This window comes from Urtica dioica, chromosome 4, assembly GCF_054948205.1.
Source record: "Urtica dioica subsp. dioica isolate 48M chromosome 4, U.dioica_male_clone48M_v1_H2, whole genome shotgun sequence".
Taxonomy (NCBI): domain Eukaryota; kingdom Viridiplantae; phylum Streptophyta; class Magnoliopsida; order Rosales; family Urticaceae; genus Urtica; species Urtica dioica.
In genome coordinates this window covers 47130567-47149185 of record NC_142759.1, presented here as the reverse complement: position 1 = coordinate 47149185, position 18619 = coordinate 47130567, and the positions used below count along the sequence as shown (strand labels likewise).

The window sequence follows — 18619 nt, the reverse complement described above, 5'->3', positions numbered from 1 at the left end:
ACGAACAGAAGCAATCAAAGGCACGAGCAATGGAAGATAGAGCGGACAACGCGGCAAACGAAGAGCCAAAGACCCTATTTCAATATGGGTTACCACCAGCTGACGCCGCGCAATCGGCAATCGCTCTCCCGGCTCTTACGAGTAACCAGAATTTCGAGATCAAGACCGGCATAATACACTTGGTCCAAGCGAATCAATTCTCTGGATCACCTACCGAAGACCCGCAAGACCATCTGACAAACTTCGTCGAGATCGCAAACACGTTCAAGCTCCACTCCCTCCCGCCGGGTTCCATCACCTCATGGGCCGACATGCGCGTCAAATTCATCTAAAAGTTCTTCCTGTTTGAGAAGATGCACAAGAGACGCAACGAGATCCACTCGTTTGCTCAATACGACGGGGAGTCATTATTTGAAGCATTGGGGTGCTTCAAGGAGTTAGAGAGGAGGTGCCCCAATCATGGCATCCAAGGGTGGATGATGGTGCAGATTTTCTATGGCGGTTTCTCACCATTATCTCGCACCCTAGTCAACACGGCCGCTAGAGGGTCGTTCTTTCAGAAGACGGAGGAGGAAGCTCACAACATTCTCGAGGAGCTGGCTTACAACAACGATCAATGCCCGTCCGAGCGGCGCATCTTGAAGAATATGCCAGTCACTCCCAAGATGGAGTTGATGAAGGCACTGGCGGCACAGGTGGCGGATCTCACAAAGTCAGTCCAGGGACAGAAGGCCTCCGTTCAAGCCGTGCACACCCCTGAGGTCTGTTTCTGGTGCAACGGGCAGCACAATAGTGACGAGTGCGCTTATGGGGACAACGGCCAACAGAACAACTTCATCAACAACAGGCCGCCCCAGAACAACTACAATCAAGGCCCAAGGAACAACTACCAGAATGGGGGATGGATATGTCCCCAAAACAACATGCCAATGCAACCCGCTCCTCAAGCCCAGCCTCATCCACCACAGAATCAGCCCCGACCACCGCCATACCAAGCTCCTCCATTTCGGGTGTACAAGGGCGAGACCAACCTAGAGGAGCTCATCGCCAACTTGGCCACGTCAACAACCGCCTTCATAAACTCCACCACCGAGTTCATGCACGAAACGAAGACGTCTCTCTCGAACCAATCGGCTCAGATCCGAAATCTCGAGACGTAAATGGGGCAACTGTCGACCGCTGTAAACTCATGACCTCAGGGAATGCTTCCGAGCAACACCGACATCAACCCCAGGTCACAAGTCAATGCCATTACACTCAGAAGCGGACAAGTGATCGACAACTCAGACAAGAAGAAAGAGAAGGTGGGGAAAGACGAGCCCCCCGTATCGATGAACGAAGCCACGCCACCTCCGGCGAGTGACCCAGCTCTAACAAGCCCACCAAAGCTGCCATTTCCTCAGAGGCGGAAAGAAGGGAAACTCGACCATCAGTTCAGTAAGTTCCTCGAGGTATTCAAGCAGCTTCAGATAAATATCTCGTTTGCTGACGCTCTTGAGCAAATGCCGATGTACGCCAGGTTCCCGAAGGACATCCTCACGAAAAAGAGGAAAATAGAGGACCGCAGCACGATCATCCTCACCGAAGAGTGCTCTGCCATCATTCAGAGGAAGTTTCCGGTGAAGATGAAGGATCCAGGGAGTTTCACTGTCCCGTGTGCTATCGGGAACACCTTCTTTGAGCAAGCACTATGCGACCTGGGACCGAGCATCAACCTGATGTTGTATTCTATCTTCAAGAAGCTCCGCATCGGATAGGTGAGGCCGACTTGAATCACGCTCCATATGACGGACAGGTCCATCGTATACCAGCGAGGAGTGATCGAGGATCTCTTGGTCAAAGTCGACAAGTTCATCTTCCCTGCCGACTTCGTGGTGCTCGACATGGAGGAAGACCACGACGTCCCAATCTATTGGAATTGATCTAGGGTTTAAGAAAAAGTTTAACACTTCGGGTAAGCGGCGGAAATTTAAAAAATTTCTTTTGACAAGTAAAACAATTTTACTAAGCTAGACAAAGAGCAAATACACGTAAATAAAAACTATTATGAGAATTATAAATTTACTAACCTTTTTAGAAGCCTGAACGTTGAGAACCTTTTGGAAAGTTGCAACGTTCATCTCCTCTCGTAGCACGTCTCTCTTCCTTCCTCGGCAACCCGAGCAACCACGACAGTTTCTATCACAAGAATCAGTCGAGAGAAAAGGAATTAGTAAGTGGGCACTTTTAAACACGACGACTCGAGAACAAGTCTCAAAGTCGAAGAGCTAAAAACACTAGGTCAAATGTAGACCTAGGTGCCAAAACAAAAACCGAAAATAACTAGAGAGAGAGAGAGAGAGGATCGGCCACAATGTCTAGAGAGAGAAGCTCTCAATCTCTAACTTATGTGGGATGAGAAAATGAAATGTGAAGAATGAGGGCTCTATTTATAGGAGAGGTTTCACCTTCAATAAGGTAGTTTCCTCTTATATAGAATATCACATATTCATGAGCAAAAATTCCCTCTTTCCTTCTTTCATTTGGGCGGCCAAACAAGGCTTCTAGAAGCCTTGGATTTGTTTCCTCTTTTGCTTCCCGTATGCCTTGGCTGAATTCTCTCTTGCCATGCATAGGAAATTTGTTTCCTCTTTTTCTTTTGGAAAGTATCTTGATACATTTATGCACAAAATAATCTCTCCTATTTCTCTATAGGGTGGGCGGCCAAGTCTCTCTAGAAGGAGCTTCTAGAAGCTTCTTCATTTGTTCATGACAACATGAGAAATGCCCATTAAGAATTTTCTGTAAAAATTTTATGAAATGAAATTAATCCACAAGGCCCAATTAATTTAATCTTGGCCGCGTGGTTTTAAGCCATCAAATGACCTTGTCAAAAAATTTATTGGCATTCATTTCATCCTATGTCCAAAAAGACAAAATTACCCTTTTGACAATTTTCGTAAAACTTGTCTCGTTCTTGTTTTGACTTAGCTTCTAGTTTAACTATTCCTACTCGATATGATTTGTGACAGTGGCCTCATGGATCCAAATGAACAAAGCTTGAGCTAAATGCTTGGACTCAAAAGTTCACAACCCTTTTCCAAGTTTAGCTTAATGTCAACTGACTCCAGTAAAGAGTTGACACTGAAAATCTCTTGGTTCAAATGTATTTATTTTCTACTCAAGAATTCAACCTAATTGTAATGAGTGGATCCACTTAATATTATCTACGTTTACCCTTCATGAATATCATCAGCTAGTCGGGATTTATAAAATTACCATTTTACCCTTCTAGCTGTTATTTCCTCAACTCCTTTGTCGATTGTGAATAAGTTAGAAACAATGTATTGACGAGGAGCTAACAAGTCACATCGTTTCATCCAAAAGAGCCCAGACTCAATTTGGACAATGGCCAGTTCATTTATTCACATTCCAAGGAACAAAGTATGATGTGATATACATTGCATTTCAGCAATCTTGTACATGAATTCCATATCTATGAGAACTTCGCAAAGTTACTCATGACATCTTCACAACTTAGTACTTCACCAATAGGTCCTCTTCAGAATCACATAGTGAGTCCGAACTCTGAATTTCTCAAATGAGAATACGTAAGCTGTGGAATGGCATGTCTCATTTCAAGATTAAGGTAAGCACGATGCAATTCATACGTAGTGACTTCGAGACATAAGAGGTTAAATGGTTTGTTCTTATCTTATCTCTAGAAGCCCACTGGTCAATTCAGTACCTTTGGAAGATACCTAGAAGAACTATAGAGTCTCTAACTCTCAATGCCCCATAAGCAGACATCATAGATTCTCCTAACAATCATACTGGGGTCAATAGTCCTTTGACCATTAGATTGCGAATATATCGTTTTTATGCAAACTACGAAGAGTTTGTTCATGCAAATCTACATTTGTCTCTTCGTAAGTTGTTAAGTTTTTTTATGGACTAAAGACTAATGTTTTATCATAAAGCTTCAAACAGACAAGGAAGAATGAATGAACGTTTCAACGTTTTATTAATGAATAAGCAATTACAAGCAAGAGTCTTCGTGAGACTTTATTACATCAAATGTACAAAATAAAGACTACAACTCTTCTTGTGGGCACCATTGACAACACAATCATCCTAGGGCAGCCATTCCTTGCCACATGAGGAGCTCTCATCGACGTCCAGAAAGGAGAGCTAAAACTGAGGGTGCAAGACGAAGAGGTGGTGTTCAACGTGTTCAACGCTATAAAATACCCGAGGGCGAGCGACGATGTCTTTCGGATCGATGTATGTAACTCCATCATCGCCGACTTCTCTCACCGATCCGAGGACCCTCGAGGTACGTTTTCTAAACTCTATCGATTTCACTAACGAGTTTGTGAATGTGAAGCTTTAGAGCACGTGGAGTACATGAACGCAGCCATGCCATATCGACGTAACTCGATCGAGAGTTTGGGGGAGAGACAACCTCGAGTGCCTCCGTCCATTCAACAGCCCCCAAAGCTCTAGCTAAAAGAATTACCAACACATCTCCGCTACGCCTACTTAGGCGCAGACTCGACCCCCGAATTAAAATATGATAGACTTATAATTGGTATCTTATGTCACAGTTTAGCTTAAAACACTAAAAAACCGATTGATGCATTTTATTATTTATGTTTTGTGAGTTGTACTTATGCTCGCTGAAGTTAGCTCATTCTATGTATCTTTGCTTGTGTTTTGTGAGTTATAGTTATGCTCGCTGAAGTTAGCTCATTCTATGTATATCTGCTTATGTTTAGTGAGTTATAGTTATTCTCGCTGAGCGTTAGCTCATTCTATGTATATCCATCCGTGTTGTAGGTAAACAATTTTTTTGAACAAATGAGAATGGTGGACCAGTGGCAACGATAACGAGAGGGTTGGGTTATGGTTGCCATTCACGAAAATAAAAGAATTTCGCTTAGCTTTCGGTTTTAAATAATCAAACGAAAGGTTTTATTTATATCGTTTTAAGTTACGTATTTTAAGATCCTTTCAATTTCGAAAAAGGTTACGATTTTATTTATGAAGTTATCTACAATCGTATTTTGAGTTTAAATTCTCGTTTATGCAATTTCTATGTTTGATTTAGTTTATCGAGTTATGAATTAAACGTTTTATTCTTAAGTTTTGAGTTTTCAAATTTGCATCTCAAGTTATGTTTTTTAAAAACAAAAATTACCTCAAGTTTTCTAAAGTTTTAAAAAGTAAGATAAGTAAGACAGTCCAAAAAGTTGTGTTGTCACACTTAAAGCCCAACGGGTCGGGCCACTGAAAAACCAACCGAGGCCCACAACGGCTAAGGCTCATTCAAAATGGCCCAAATATCCAAGCCCAAACTCGCACATGAAGCAAACCTCACCATCGCCCTCTCTTCAAAAGGAGTGCGCGCTCGTTGCGCTCCTCAAAAGAGCGCGCGTGGCGTGCATAAGACAAGGCACGCCGTGCTCTAGAATCGCCTCGCATGCCGGAAGTGAGGGAGAGAGAGAGACTTTCATTCCTCCTCAAGATTACTCGCTCTCAGAGTTCTGAAACGCTGTCAGATCGAGCATTTAAACTCATGCGCACAAGCTGCGCCCGAGATTCTTTACTGAGAATCTCCCTCATCTCCGACGCACATGGTTGCGCCTGGAATTCTCCACTGAGAATCTCTCTCGTCTCCAAAAGAGAAAACAAACATTCCCTTTCGCGTCACCTGATTCTAGAGTCCCGAGACGTCGCCGAGGACTCCTCCGCGCTCTATCTCCTCTGTCAAGCACACCCTCCAGGCCCCGCGCCTCAAACAGCGTATACACACGCCTTGAACTACGCCCTGACTTGATCTCGCAACGCGGGTATGTAAGCAGCTCATAAGAAGCGCAATCACACCCCTCATTCACCTCATTCTCTCCTCAGAGAACGGCTCCGTCTAGAGGGACCTCAACTCGAGACTTTCGAGTTCACACATGGCTCGGGTACGGTCACTTAGTCCGAACTTGGGTCGAACCGACCGAAGTTTTAAATCGTTGTTCATTTTCGTGCGACAACACTAAATATCTCACCATATAACTTTCTATCATATCTACCACGTACTACAAGAGATTAATTTCCGTAATCCAATCTCGATTAAAAAGATATAACACATAAAAATATAAATGTGAAACCTTTATATATATATATATATATATATATATATACATTAGCAGTATGGTCTGCGCGTTGCAGCGGAATAATAAATATATTTTAATCTGAAAAATATATAAAAACATGTATACAAATATTTAAGTTTGAAATAAATGAATTTAAAATTTTTTGGAGACATTTATATCTATCTGATTAAAAAAAAACGATAAAGTTATACTTGAGTTTAGAGTCTAATTTCTTTTTTTTTCTAAAATAAAAAATAAATAAGTGGCCTCTACTTAATATATATATATATATATATATATATATATATATATCAAACCTCTACTTAATATATATATACCTGAAAAGATGCATAGCAACAAACCTAAAATGAAAGTCAGAATCTGGTCAAATATCTCTCTCCTGTTCTTAGTTCATCTTTTAGCCTCTCCTGTTTACTCAAATGCCAAATTCTCAAAATCAAAATATGAATATCAAGAAATCCAAAGAAATCAATTTCCAGATGACTTCTTATTTGGAGCAAGTACCTCAGCATATCAGGCACTCATTTCATTTGTCATATTCAGCCATTTCTGTTTAATTTTTTTTAATAATAATATTTCCTCTGTAAAATTGTACGAATTAAGTTTCTGGGTAATCGTTGGATTGCATTTTCAGGTTGAAGGTGGATATCTTGAAGATGGAAAGAGTCTCTCCAACTGGGATGTCTTCAGTCATATCCCTGGTTAGAGAAAATTGTAAAATGATAAATTAATATTCCTCCAGAAATCGATTATAATTATGATTATAGATGGGAGAGTTTTCTTGGCACAGGAAAAATATTGAACAATGATAATGGTGATTTTGCCGACGACCACTATCATCGCTATCTGGTACATTATTATTATTAATAATCTCTTTTTTTTATGGCCACTAATGGGTATCTTTTCCTTTGGTCCTACTACATACGTCAGATCATCCATATCCATTATTTATTATTTATTTAGACATATAAACAAAATACTGTTTGGCTAGATTTAATGACCCCTAACTAATTTTACAGGAAGACATCGAGTTAATCCATTCACTTGGGGCAAACGCATATCGTTTCTCAATTTCATGGACAAGAATTTTGCCAAGCACGTATTTCAAAAATAAATAAAATATGTATACATATATAATAATGTGTGTGTATATATATATATATATAAAGCAGTACTTTTCACTTTTTTCACTTTTTCACTTGTCTTTGGGTATAGGTGGGAAATATGGAGGAATTAACCCAAAAGGCATAGCGTTCTACAACAAGATCGTAGACAACTTGTTGCTACGTGGTATTTTCTTTGCCAATTTTTTTTTTTTCATTTTCATAAATAGTAAATGAATACATAATTTTATTTCTACGTATAGGAATCGAACCATTTGTGACAATTTTCCACTGGGACCTACCACAAATTCTAGAGGAAAAGTATGGGGGTTGGCTAAGTCCTTTGATAAGGTAAATTTTTATTTGTTCATTTTAGTATAAGATGAATAAAACAGGGTTTTCTGGTTTGGTTTTCTTAACCGGTCAGAATTTGAATGAAATATAATCCAAAAGTATAAACCAAAAAAATAACCCTTTTATATAAGTTTCAAAAAATAGAAAAAAAAACAGTGAAAATGACAAATCTTTTACATATGTAAAAAATGCAGCTAAGCATTAACCTGCAACTTATTCTTCTTTTGATTTTTTTTTCAAAAGCGGACGTGTGTATGGTAAATTATAGTAAAATAGTTGTAGCTGCTAGTAAAAGTAGATTTAGTGTTTGGTAAAATATATATTAATATTTGTAAGTAATAATTTATATAAAATGTAATTAATAATAATGATATATTTTTTTGTATATAAAAATGTATTAAAATGTGTGTCTATTTGTAATAAATAAATTATAAATTTCGATAACTTCGAAAAAGTATTTGATAAAAGCATATATAAGATAATTGGAATTAAAATTAGTGTGAGAGAAAAAAAAAGTTAGGAGAGAAAAAGTACAAATCTAAACCAAAAGCTACGTACAAAAAACTCAAATTATAGTTTTTAGCTTTTTAATTAAAATATTAAAAAACACTTTTCAACTTTTACAATTTTTTTTTACTAAACACTCAAATATGATTTAGCTTTAAAAAAAAAAGCTAAAAACAAGTTTAATAAAATAAGCCAAACACAACCAATGTTTACTTAGGTTAACGAAACTTGCACACTAGTTTCAGTCATTATCATATGAAATGAAATTGTGATTTTTTTTTGGGTTTTAGGGAAGAATTTCTACATTATGCGACTTTATGTTTTGAGGAATTCGGAGATAGAGTAAAATATTGGATAATCATTAACGAGCCAATGCATTTAGCAACTTTCGCGTATGAAAGAGGAGATTATCCACCCTCTCGTTGCTCACACCCGTTTGGAAATTGCTCGGCTGGTAATTCTGATACCGAGCCTCTCATCGTCTTGCACAATCTGGTCCTTTCATATGCCATGGCTGCCAGTGTTTACCGAAACCGTTTTCAGGTATATTGTGAAAAACAAGTGCATATCATCTTATTTTCATCATACTTTCATGTAATTTACAAATAATTATGTATGAGCACACAGGTAAAGCAAGGCGGGTTTATTGGGATTGCTATAAACGCATTTATGTACGAACCATTTAGAGACGTGGAAGATGATCGACGAGCTGTTGATCGAGCTTTGGCTTTCAATATCGCCTGGTAAGTAATCTACTTACATTAATTCAATCCTTCACGAAACCTAATTCGTTATATACGAGTCTTATTTACGTCATTTTATTCGCCAAAGTTTGTACCTTCAACTACTGTAGTTATTATTTGAGCAATTAAGAAAAAGAAAAGAGCCTTGTGCCACTATTTATAGGCATAAGGGATGGAGAAAAAGGTAGGAGTCCTGCTACTCAACCAAGTAGAAGTAAACAAGCAAAAAAGAGGAAAAAAATCCCCACTAGGCTTCCACCCCAACGCACGCTCGGCGCGCCAAGATAAAAAAACAGAAGGGGCCTTTGCGACCTCGAAGGACCAGACAACCGAACAACAAAGTTGGGGGGCTAATGATGTCGGTCATTCATAGAATATTTGAAATATTAAATTCAACGCGACTTCTGGTTGATTTCGAATCCGTAGGCCCGACGGACTAGGCGACCAAAAATCTCATCAAGGCCCAAAGAGAGCCGAAAGCCCATCTGAAATGGGCCTAAGTGGAGCCCACACTCGCACGCGCCGCGGCCACGCACAAAGCAGGTCGCACGCGCCGTGCCATGACGCGCGCGCGCCGCACTAACACACGCAAGGCGCGCGCCCTCAAGAATCCTTCTATGCACGCCCTTCAGTTGGCGTGCCGCTCTTGCCTCTACGAGTCGTGTGTGTGCACCAAGGCTTGCCGCGCGCGCCTTGCCATGCTCCTAGGGGCTATTTCACAGCCCCCTAGACATTATAAATACCCATCCTTAGAGGGGCCAATGTACACACTCACAATTCTCTCATATCACTCGTTTCTAGAGTTTTGAAACGTTGCCGAGGTCCCTCCGCACATAGTATCCTCTAACCAAGTCTTCATTCTCCTAAATATTCACTAACGAATATCGGCCCCACACATCAAGCATAGCATTCAGAGTCATGTTGAACGTCGTAGCGTGTGCCAGAGACAATGGCTCTGCATCCGTCTAAGCTTAATTTCTCTTCTTCCTACTCTCATGTCTCCCCGATGAACTAAGAACGTTTTTTAGCTAGAGGAGCGACATTCGTGACTTTCGAGTCTCATTTGGCTCAGGTGCGGCCACTTAGTCCAGCCTTGAGTCGAACCACTCGAAGCTTTATATAGTTGTTCAATTTAGAGCGATAACATCTAGATCAGGGGTTGAGAGCTACTGCACATTTCTTTCTTATTTTTTTAATTGATTTAATATGTTAGTTTCGTGCATTAAATCATTTTCGGGTAAAAGCGTGTCAATAGTGAACCCCCCGCATAAGCTAAGTATAAATGCAAAATTGACTAATCACATCTCTAATTAAAAAAATTAAAATAACATCATTGTTTTTTTTTTCTTTTCTTTTAAAACATTTGGATCAATTTTCTTATTCTCTCTCTCGTACCTTGAATTCGGGTAGTATTCTAATCTTTGTATCGTGTCAAATATTATATGATAGGGCATTAGATCCTATTGTGTATGGAGATTACCCAAAAGAAATGAGAGAATGCAAAGATTTGGAGCATTTGTCAAAATTTTCTGAGAAAGAGAAAGAGCTTCTTTTGAGAGCCAGCGTTGACTTCATTGGAGTCAACCACTATACAACTCTGTATGTACAGGATTGCCTACACTCTCCTTGCTCACCCATCTCCAACCGTCCGATCAAAGGCTTTGTCCAAACATCTGGCTACCGTGACGGTGTTCCCATCGGACAACCGGTAATATATATATCTCACTCTCTTTCTCTCTCTATATATATACACACACACACACACACATATATATATATATATATATATATATAATATATTCATCTATATATGATTTAGTTATACAACTTAATGTTGAAAAATTATAATCATTAACGAGATAAAAGATTTTGTTCCTGTAAGAACTTGGACAACTTTTGTGGCAACAGTGTGTGTGTCAATTAGACAAATTTATATATTATTTTTAAATTGATTTATTATAATTGCCAATCATGTATTAATTATATTCCTCTTCCAAAGATTAAAGAGTTTGAAACTCTAAAAATATTTTAGTGGGTGAGTTTTTAACGAGTAATTTTTTTAGTTGGTGTGTTTTTTTTTTTTTTTTTTTTTAGATGCTGTTTGGGTTATGCATGTAGTATAATGAATAAAACGAATATAAAAGTGTGGGATATGTAGTGGATGAATATTGTCCCCCATCTTGAAGTTTATGTTGTCTATGAATTATAAAACAATAGTTCTATTTGTGACTACAAAATTCTAATAATTTTTTTTAATACTGGTTTTGTTTTCTTTGATTTTTTTTTTCTTTGAATAATGTTAAACATATTGGTGTGATTTGTAGACCGGAATGAATAATTTTTACGTGGTTCCAAGAGGCACCGAGAAGATTATTGACTACATCAGTAAACGATACAATAACAAGCCCATGTTTATCACCGAAAATGGTAAGTTATCTTTGTTATGCATTGATCTAAATATTTATGCTTGAAGCACGAATTTAGGGGGGGTTAAAGAATTTAAATTTATTGATCAACAAGAAAATTTTCGCAATAAAAATTTAATTTATCAGGTTTTGCTTCACCGCTACTGCAAAACGAACAACAACTAATAGAAGATCGGGATCGCATCCATTTTCATAAAGCTCACCTTTCCGCTTTAGCTACTGCAATCAGGTAAGGATTCATTAGCTAGCTTTTATATTTTACTCATTTATTAATTAATTTTATACTATAATTATTTGAGAAAATAACTTTTATATTCCAAGCTTTTTATATTCCAAGCTTTTTATATTAATTAATTTTATATTCCAAGCTTTTTATTTTTAAATTTTTAAGCAAAATCACATCAAACTTATTGTTCATTGACTAATTAAGCACGGATTCTAATAATTATAATTAATTTAAATTTTTTCCAACTAACTAAATTAATGGGCAGGAGTTATTTGGATAAAGTTGTCAATTTAATTGTTGTTAATAAAATCAATGACTAATTTATTATAATTAATTAAACGGTAGCAATTATGCAAACTTAAAATTTGTATATTGCTATATAGACCTATATAACCTATTTATTTTTATATGTTAAATATCATAATAGTCCAACCTTTTATTTTCATCCATTTAGACTTGATATCTGCTAACAAGTTAATCAAGTATGGTAACAAGTTAATCATGTAAAATATATTGTAAACCAAGACAAATCTCACCAGAAATATTTGTTTTAGTATTCATAAAAAAAAAACAATTATTTACAGGATATCAATGCGTTTTTAAAGAACAGATCACACCACAATTTGTACAATAAATTACCGTTAGTACTGTCTTTTGAATGATTTTAACTTCAATATAATTATAGAATACCGCTTTATACGTTCTTTACGTACTATTTTTACTCATTTTTATATATTAAAAATTTTCAACTCCCTTAGGACTACTGGCGGCCAAATTGTTCTGGTGTTCAGTATGATTTCTAGGTTAAAAAATCATCAAGAGCAAAATCGACTGCATTTAATTAAAAAATAGTACTTTAATAATAAAATCTCGTGACTATTTATTTGAAATTTATCAAAAATCGATTATATGATCAAATTTGAATTCGCATATGATTATATATTTAGAGAACTATTTTTATAAGCATATTATAAAAAAAAAAAAAAAAAAAAAAAAAGTTTCAATGTTGTTATCCTAAACTTTTGGTGGTCAACTAATATAAAAAGCTCCATTTAACTGGTTAAAATAAAAATAAAAATTCAATAAAGAGAAATTTATACATGACTATACATTAACGTGGTGGGTTATCTTATGACTTCCGATAGAAATGGTGGTGACGTGCGCGGTTTGTTCATCTGGTCGTTGATGGACAACTTTGAATGGACGTCGGGTTTCTCTGTTAGGTTTGGGCTTTATTACGTCGACCGCCATTCGCTCCAAAGAACTCCAAAACTCTCTGCCAAATGGTTTGCTAATTTTCTCTCCAACTTCACCGCTAAGCCCATCCGATTGGGCCTAACTACCGATTCACAAGCCCAGAATGCTCTAATCTTTTAAACCCCAACAAATTGTGAGCGTCGTTAATTTTCAAAGACCAATCACTGTATTACGACGCAGTTGCAACGAATTAAGAATTCCCAAGTTAAAGTGTCGACTTAATTTTTTTTTTTTTTTTTTTACTACTACTTCTACGAATACCCTATTATTCTCATAACATTCTTATATTCGCATTCATCTTTTACTTGTGAAGTTTTAGAGCACTTGAATTTCGATTAAAAGCACGCGTGATTTATGTAATACGACAACTTATAGCCGGTATTTGTGTCCTTGTCCCAAAATGTAACCCAAAATCTATAGTTTATTTTATGAGGGATTTTCTCATATCCAAACAATATGAAAAATCAACCAAAAAACAAAAAAGCAAGGAGAGCCCAGCGCAAGAAACAAAGCGAAAAGTTCAATGACTCAACCAAATGGCTGAAGGATGAAACGAGGCTTCGCCTAAAGGCCACGCTTATTCCATCTCAACAAGTGAGCCTCGCGTAAAGGCAACGTTCATTCAATATCAATAAGTGAGGCTTGTCTTTACCCTAGCGAAAGGGGAGCTCGGGAAACAAAGTGGAAAGCCCAAGGACTACCAAATGGCTGAAGGGTGGAGTAAAGCTCACCTAAAGGCGACACTCATTCCATCTTAACAAGCGAGGCTCACCTAAAGGCGACGCTCATTCCATCCCAACAAGCGAGGCTTGCCTTTACCCTAGCAAAAGGCGAGCCCGGCCAAAATAACAAAGCGGAAAGCCCAAGGACTCGACCAAAGGGCTGAAGGATGGAGTAAAGGCTCACCTAAAGGCGACATTCATTCCATCTTAACAAGCGAAGCTCGCCTAAAGGCAACACTCACTACATCTCAATGAGCGATACTCGCCTTTACCCCATCATAAGGCGATGCTCATTCCATCTCAACAAGCAAGGCTCGCCTAAAGGCGCTGCTCATTCCATCTCAACAAACGAGGCTCGCCTAAAGGCAACACTCATTCCATTACAACGAGCGAGGCTCGTCTAAAAACTACGCTCATTCCATCCCAATAAGCGAGGCTCACATTTAGCCTAGCAAAAGACAACGCTCGTTACATCTCTATAACCGAGGCTCACCTTTACCCCACTAACAGGCGAAGCTCATTCCGTCTCGACAAGCAAGGCATTCATTTATCCAAACAAAAGGCGACTATCTCAACAAGGGAGGCCTGTTTATACTCCAGACTCGGAGGGAGGGGCTTAATTAGTATATGATGACTTTACCTCGACCTTCATCACTCCACTATAAATACCTTCAATCTCACCATTTGGAGGTAAGTTTTTTTTTAATTAAACAAAAATCTGCCTCTCTCACACCTTAGAGCTTCTCTCGCTATAATTTTCAAGGGAGAACAAATTAAAGCTTACCACCTCACATAACACTTGGACTAATGTTGAGCATCGGAGTGCACTCTTGAGGAAACTCATGTGCGTCCCTCTAGCTCACGTTTCTTTCTTTTTCAAGTAGCGAGACAATACTCTTTCCGGCATGACTGAGGCGGCAAGTTTGGAGATATCTGTCCCGTTCGACCACTGTGCAGCCATAGGGTCCAGTCCTACACGAACCGTGGACCGGTTTAAGTGTTGATCCGTTTTCAGCATTAATATTTGGAAAATTGCCACATCTACTACCAAACCACTAACTTTTTTCCAATTTCCCACCAAAACCACAATTCAACAAAAAAATGCAATTGACTCAAATATACAACTACCCTTTTACCCTCCACTTAAGTTTTTTTTTTTTTTTACAACCCACACCAACTCTCTTTTTCTAGTATTAAGGTGTATTAATGAGCATTAGTCTGACTCTATCTCTCTCTCTCTCCGTCGGTCTCTAAAACCCTAGGCGTCTTTACCCCCACGAGATCCAAAATGTCCACCAGACCCTTCTCTCTCTCTCTCTATCTATCTCTCTCTCTCTCTCTCTCTATCCAACAAGCGAGGCTTGTCTTTACCCTAGAAAAAGGTGACGCTCATTATATCTCAACAATCGAGGCTCGCATTTACCCCAGCAATGCTTACTCTGTCTTGACAAGCGAGACTCGCCTTTACCCCAGCAAAAGGCAACCCCCGTTCTTTGTTAACAAGAGAGGCATGTCTCTACCCCAGACTCGGAATGAGGACCTTAATTAGTAAATGATTACTTTACCCCGACTTTTATCACTCCATTATAAATACCTCCAATCTTACCATTTGGAGTAAGTTTTTCTGAACTTTACAAAACTCTGCATCTCTCACACCTCAGATCTTCTCTCTCTAGAATTTTTAAGCGAGAACAAAGGCCACCCACCTCACATGACACTCGGACTAATGTTGAGCGTCGGAGTTCGCGCCGGAGGAAACCCCTCCGCGCCCATTTAGTTCACGTTTCTCTCTTTTTCAAGTGATGAGCCACCAAAAACTTCTTTCCGGCACGGAAGAGGTTACAAGTTTGGAGATATATATCTTCTCTGTTCGAGCACGGCGCGGTCATAAGGTCCGGCTCTAGACCGAATTGCAGATCGGTTTAAGTGTTGATTCATTTTCAAGCATTAGCACTTTACATATGAGTCTCATAATTTAAAAATTACTCACGTCTGGGATTTTTTTTTACGTATTACATTATTTATTCATATTAAGATTACATCCAGTGCCGGCCCTGGGCTAAGGCGGGCTAAGCCCAGGCCTAGGTCCCCGAATTTGGAAGGGCCCCAAAAAAAATCGAGCCTCTCCTCCTCCGCGACGGAAAACGAACGAGTCTCTCACTCCGCGCGGCGCGACCCAAACGACCCTCTCACTCCGCCTCTGCGCGACCCAAACTCACGCCGAACGCGCCATCTCCGTGCAACCCGAACGAACGCGCCATCTCCTCCGGCTCCGCGCGACCCAAACAAACGCCCCATCTACTCCGCCTCCGCGCGACCCAAACGAACCTCTCCTCCGTGCCATTTCCTCCGCGCGCGCGTCAAGTGAAGTGAGCACCGCACTCCGCAGCACCGAGCGTCCGAGTCCGACCGGCGACCGAGCTCTACTAAATCAAGGTGAGGAAAATTAGGGATTTGAAATATTGAGAATGGATTTGGAAATTAGGGATTTCAGGATTTGAAAATTAGGATTTCATGATTTGAATTTAGGTGGTGAGACTCTGGTGCAATAAGACTCTGGTGCAATTTAGTGGTGAGACTCTGGTGAGTACTCTCCGTCAGGAAGTGACCCTAAGGTAAATACTGGCAGAAGGTTGCTGATGAACGCCGAAAAAAACCATATTCAATTATCCTCGCAGACAAGAATGCACCAAATGAAGAAGTATGGAGACAGGTAAATTATCTCGGTATATCCTTAAGGATAAAATATGTTTGTATTAGTGGAATGGAAATCATAATGGACATCAGCCTGCTAACTGAATAATTTATGATATGTCGGGATGAAAGATATTGAGTATGAAAAATATAAAATCGCCATATTTTGAGAATTGGAATAGCTAATACAATTTGAGGCATTAATTTTGATGCACTTTTGATATCTTTTTCTTCCGAACAATAAGGTATATAATGTACTAATCAAACTTTTTCTTGATGGTCTCTTGCTACGTGCCCAAATTTACAGATTGAAGAAATGTGCCGTAGCACCAAGTCCTCTGCAGCTCCAGTTGTACCAGATGATCAAGGTTCTCTGTTTTTTTCTGAACCTTTTTTTATTGTGTCGTTTGTGGTTCTCTTTGCAATGGAAGATTGTTAACAAAAGTTTGTTTTTTATGATACATGCCCTGGAAGGCTGTGTAATTAGTTTAATATTCTCCATGGGCCTGATTTGGGACCACTATCCCTATGGTTCTTTTGTTTCCATGACTAAGTGTGCTTGCTCATAATTTTGTCCATTATGTTTTAATAGGAACTGATTCAAACCCGTTCTCTCTCGATGCATTGGCTGTTTTTTTGTATCGCGTGCTTCAGCGTGTCAACCATCCTGTATGTAGTCATTATATCAACTATGGGTCACTTCCGTATCTCGAAAAAGGAAATTAATTATCATTATTTGAGTCACAAAATTCAAAATGAATTGATTCAATTGATGGCAAATGAGGTGAAACTCTCAATTGTTTCTACAATCATAGAAGCAAAATATTTTTCGGTTATACTTGATTGTACGCCGGATGTTAGCAATAAAGAACAAATGTCTCTAGTAGTGAGGTGTGTGAATATTTCCAAAAATCCAATTGTGGTTGAAGAGTTTTTTTTATACTTGATTATACGAATTTGATTAGTACTTTTGCATCTAAAAGTGCTAGGCGTATTATGTTTTGATGAATGAAAAACTTGATTATAATTTTTTGTTTTATATTTAATTTTTTATTATTATCAAAAGGCCCCAAAATTTTTATTCGCCTAGGGCCCCGGATGAGTTCGGGCCGGCCCTGATTACATCTATCCATATACACGGTAATTTAATAATTTTCAAACCGGAATAGTGTGAATTATTTTATTGAAGTGTGGCGCCGAAAATAAAAGAAAATAAACCTGTCCAATATCAGTAACCTAACTGGTGACTCAATTTCTAAGTTTTAGTCCCTCTGTTGATATATTATATGCTATAAAGTGGGTGACGAAAACTTGTATAGTTAGAAAAACATAAAAAAAAAAAAAAAAAAAAAAAAAAACATAAAAAAAACTGTTCTACCTTGTATTTGTAAAAAAAAATAAAAAATAAAAAATAACCTACCACTACCAAACCATGTGGACAGTGCCGTTGACCGTTAGTTAATTGAAATGAAAAAAAAAAAAAAAAAAAAAAAAAAAAAACCATGTGGATCGGTAAGCAACATATTGTCTATTGGATTTACTTGTATTTGAGACTGACATGCTTCTTGGCCATAAAGAAGGAAGCAAGATAGAAAGACACGACATTGTGATTGAATCACTAGAAGTTATACACAAGAAAAAGAGTGACAGGGCGAGAGAGAAACAGTGGTGGCAATGGGAGTGGAAGTGGCGATGGCAGTGATAGGGTTGTGGGCAGCGTGGGCGAGGCCGCAGCTGATTACATACGCAGCCGAGATGGGCTCTGCCATCTCTCAAATCCTACGGTCCACATCTTCTTTCGGTCTCTCTTCTTGTCTTCCTTATTTTTTCTCTTTACATATCTCGTGAACATTGTCAAAATCATCGTATTTGGGATCAAATACGAAGATTTGTAATTTAAGAAGAATGATCCGTTTAAATAAAACATATGAACAACGATATTTTAGAAAGAAAATAGCGTAGCTTTCCTTGTAATTATTAGTTTTTCAAACTTAGTAGATATGTAATTTCTTCATATTCGCTTAAAGTTTCCTATGTTATCCGTTATATTAGTTAGATTTTCTCATATAGCTAGATTATTTAAATAATTAAGAACGTGTACATATAAATTAATAACGACGTGTTTTCGAGCGACATCATTATAACTGACGACTTTGTAATAGCGCGTCTAGCCTGAATTAATAAGAACGTGTACATATAAATTAGCCTAAACTATGTGAGGTATAATAGTGAAGGTTGTTATGGCGTTGTTTTTTCGTATTGGAAAAACGACAATCCAAATACAAAAACGACGTAAAACAAGAAGACCTTTCTCACCAAGGGACCTAAAATCGGAGGACATCTCCACCAAAATCCCCAAAATCGGAGGATCCCTCTGGTAAAATCTCGAAAATCGGAGGATCCCTCCGGTAGAATCCACAAAACCGGAGGATTCCTTTGGT

At 38.4% G+C, this 18619-nt stretch overlaps 2 protein-coding genes and 1 non-coding gene across 6 annotated transcripts; 2 read left to right on the top strand and 1 right to left on the bottom strand.

Moving 5' to 3' along the window:
• Window positions 1–362: 362 nt before the first annotated feature.
• Window positions 363–466, bottom strand: LOC149401717 (small nucleolar RNA R71). The gene has a single exon (XR_016296875.1). It is a non-coding gene; the product is annotated as a small nucleolar RNA R71 (small nucleolar RNA).
• A 736-nt stretch (window positions 467–1202) lies between these two features.
• Window positions 1203–1757, top strand: LOC149401716 (uncharacterized). Its single transcript, XM_089610854.1, has one exon. It carries the CDS (start codon window positions 1203–1205, stop codon window positions 1755–1757), a length of 555 nt encoding a protein of 184 aa, XP_089466980.1.
• Window positions 1758–6441: 4684 nt separating this feature from the next.
• On the top strand, window positions 6442–18328 carry LOC149401715 (beta-glucosidase 18-like). 4 transcript variants are annotated; one of them, XR_016296441.1, is made up of 15 exons: window positions 6442–6663; window positions 6781–6847; window positions 6937–6995; window positions 7166–7241; window positions 7362–7436; window positions 7513–7600; window positions 8401–8653; window positions 8738–8853; window positions 10303–10561; window positions 11178–11280; window positions 11406–11508; window positions 15531–15920; window positions 16014–16197; window positions 16486–16546; window positions 16771–16848. XR_016296441.1 is itself a non-coding variant. In XM_089611345.1 (13 exons), the coding sequence occupies exons 1-13, from the start codon at window positions 6472–6474 to the stop codon at window positions 17137–17139; spliced, it is 1821 nt and encodes a 606-aa protein (XP_089467471.1). In that variant the 5' UTR covers window positions 6442–6471; the 3' UTR covers window positions 17140–18328. The 4 variants fall into 4 exon arrangements, 2 of the variants coding, with proteins under 2 accessions (XP_089467471.1, XP_089467472.1); XR_016296442.1 differs by lacking the exons at window positions 16014–16197; window positions 16486–16546; window positions 16771–16848 and adding an exon at window positions 12651–15376 and having other exon boundaries at window positions 15531–15666; XM_089611345.1 differs by lacking the exons at window positions 15531–15920; window positions 16014–16197 and having other exon boundaries at window positions 16771–18328.
• The last annotated feature ends 291 nt before the right edge of the window (window positions 18329–18619 follow it).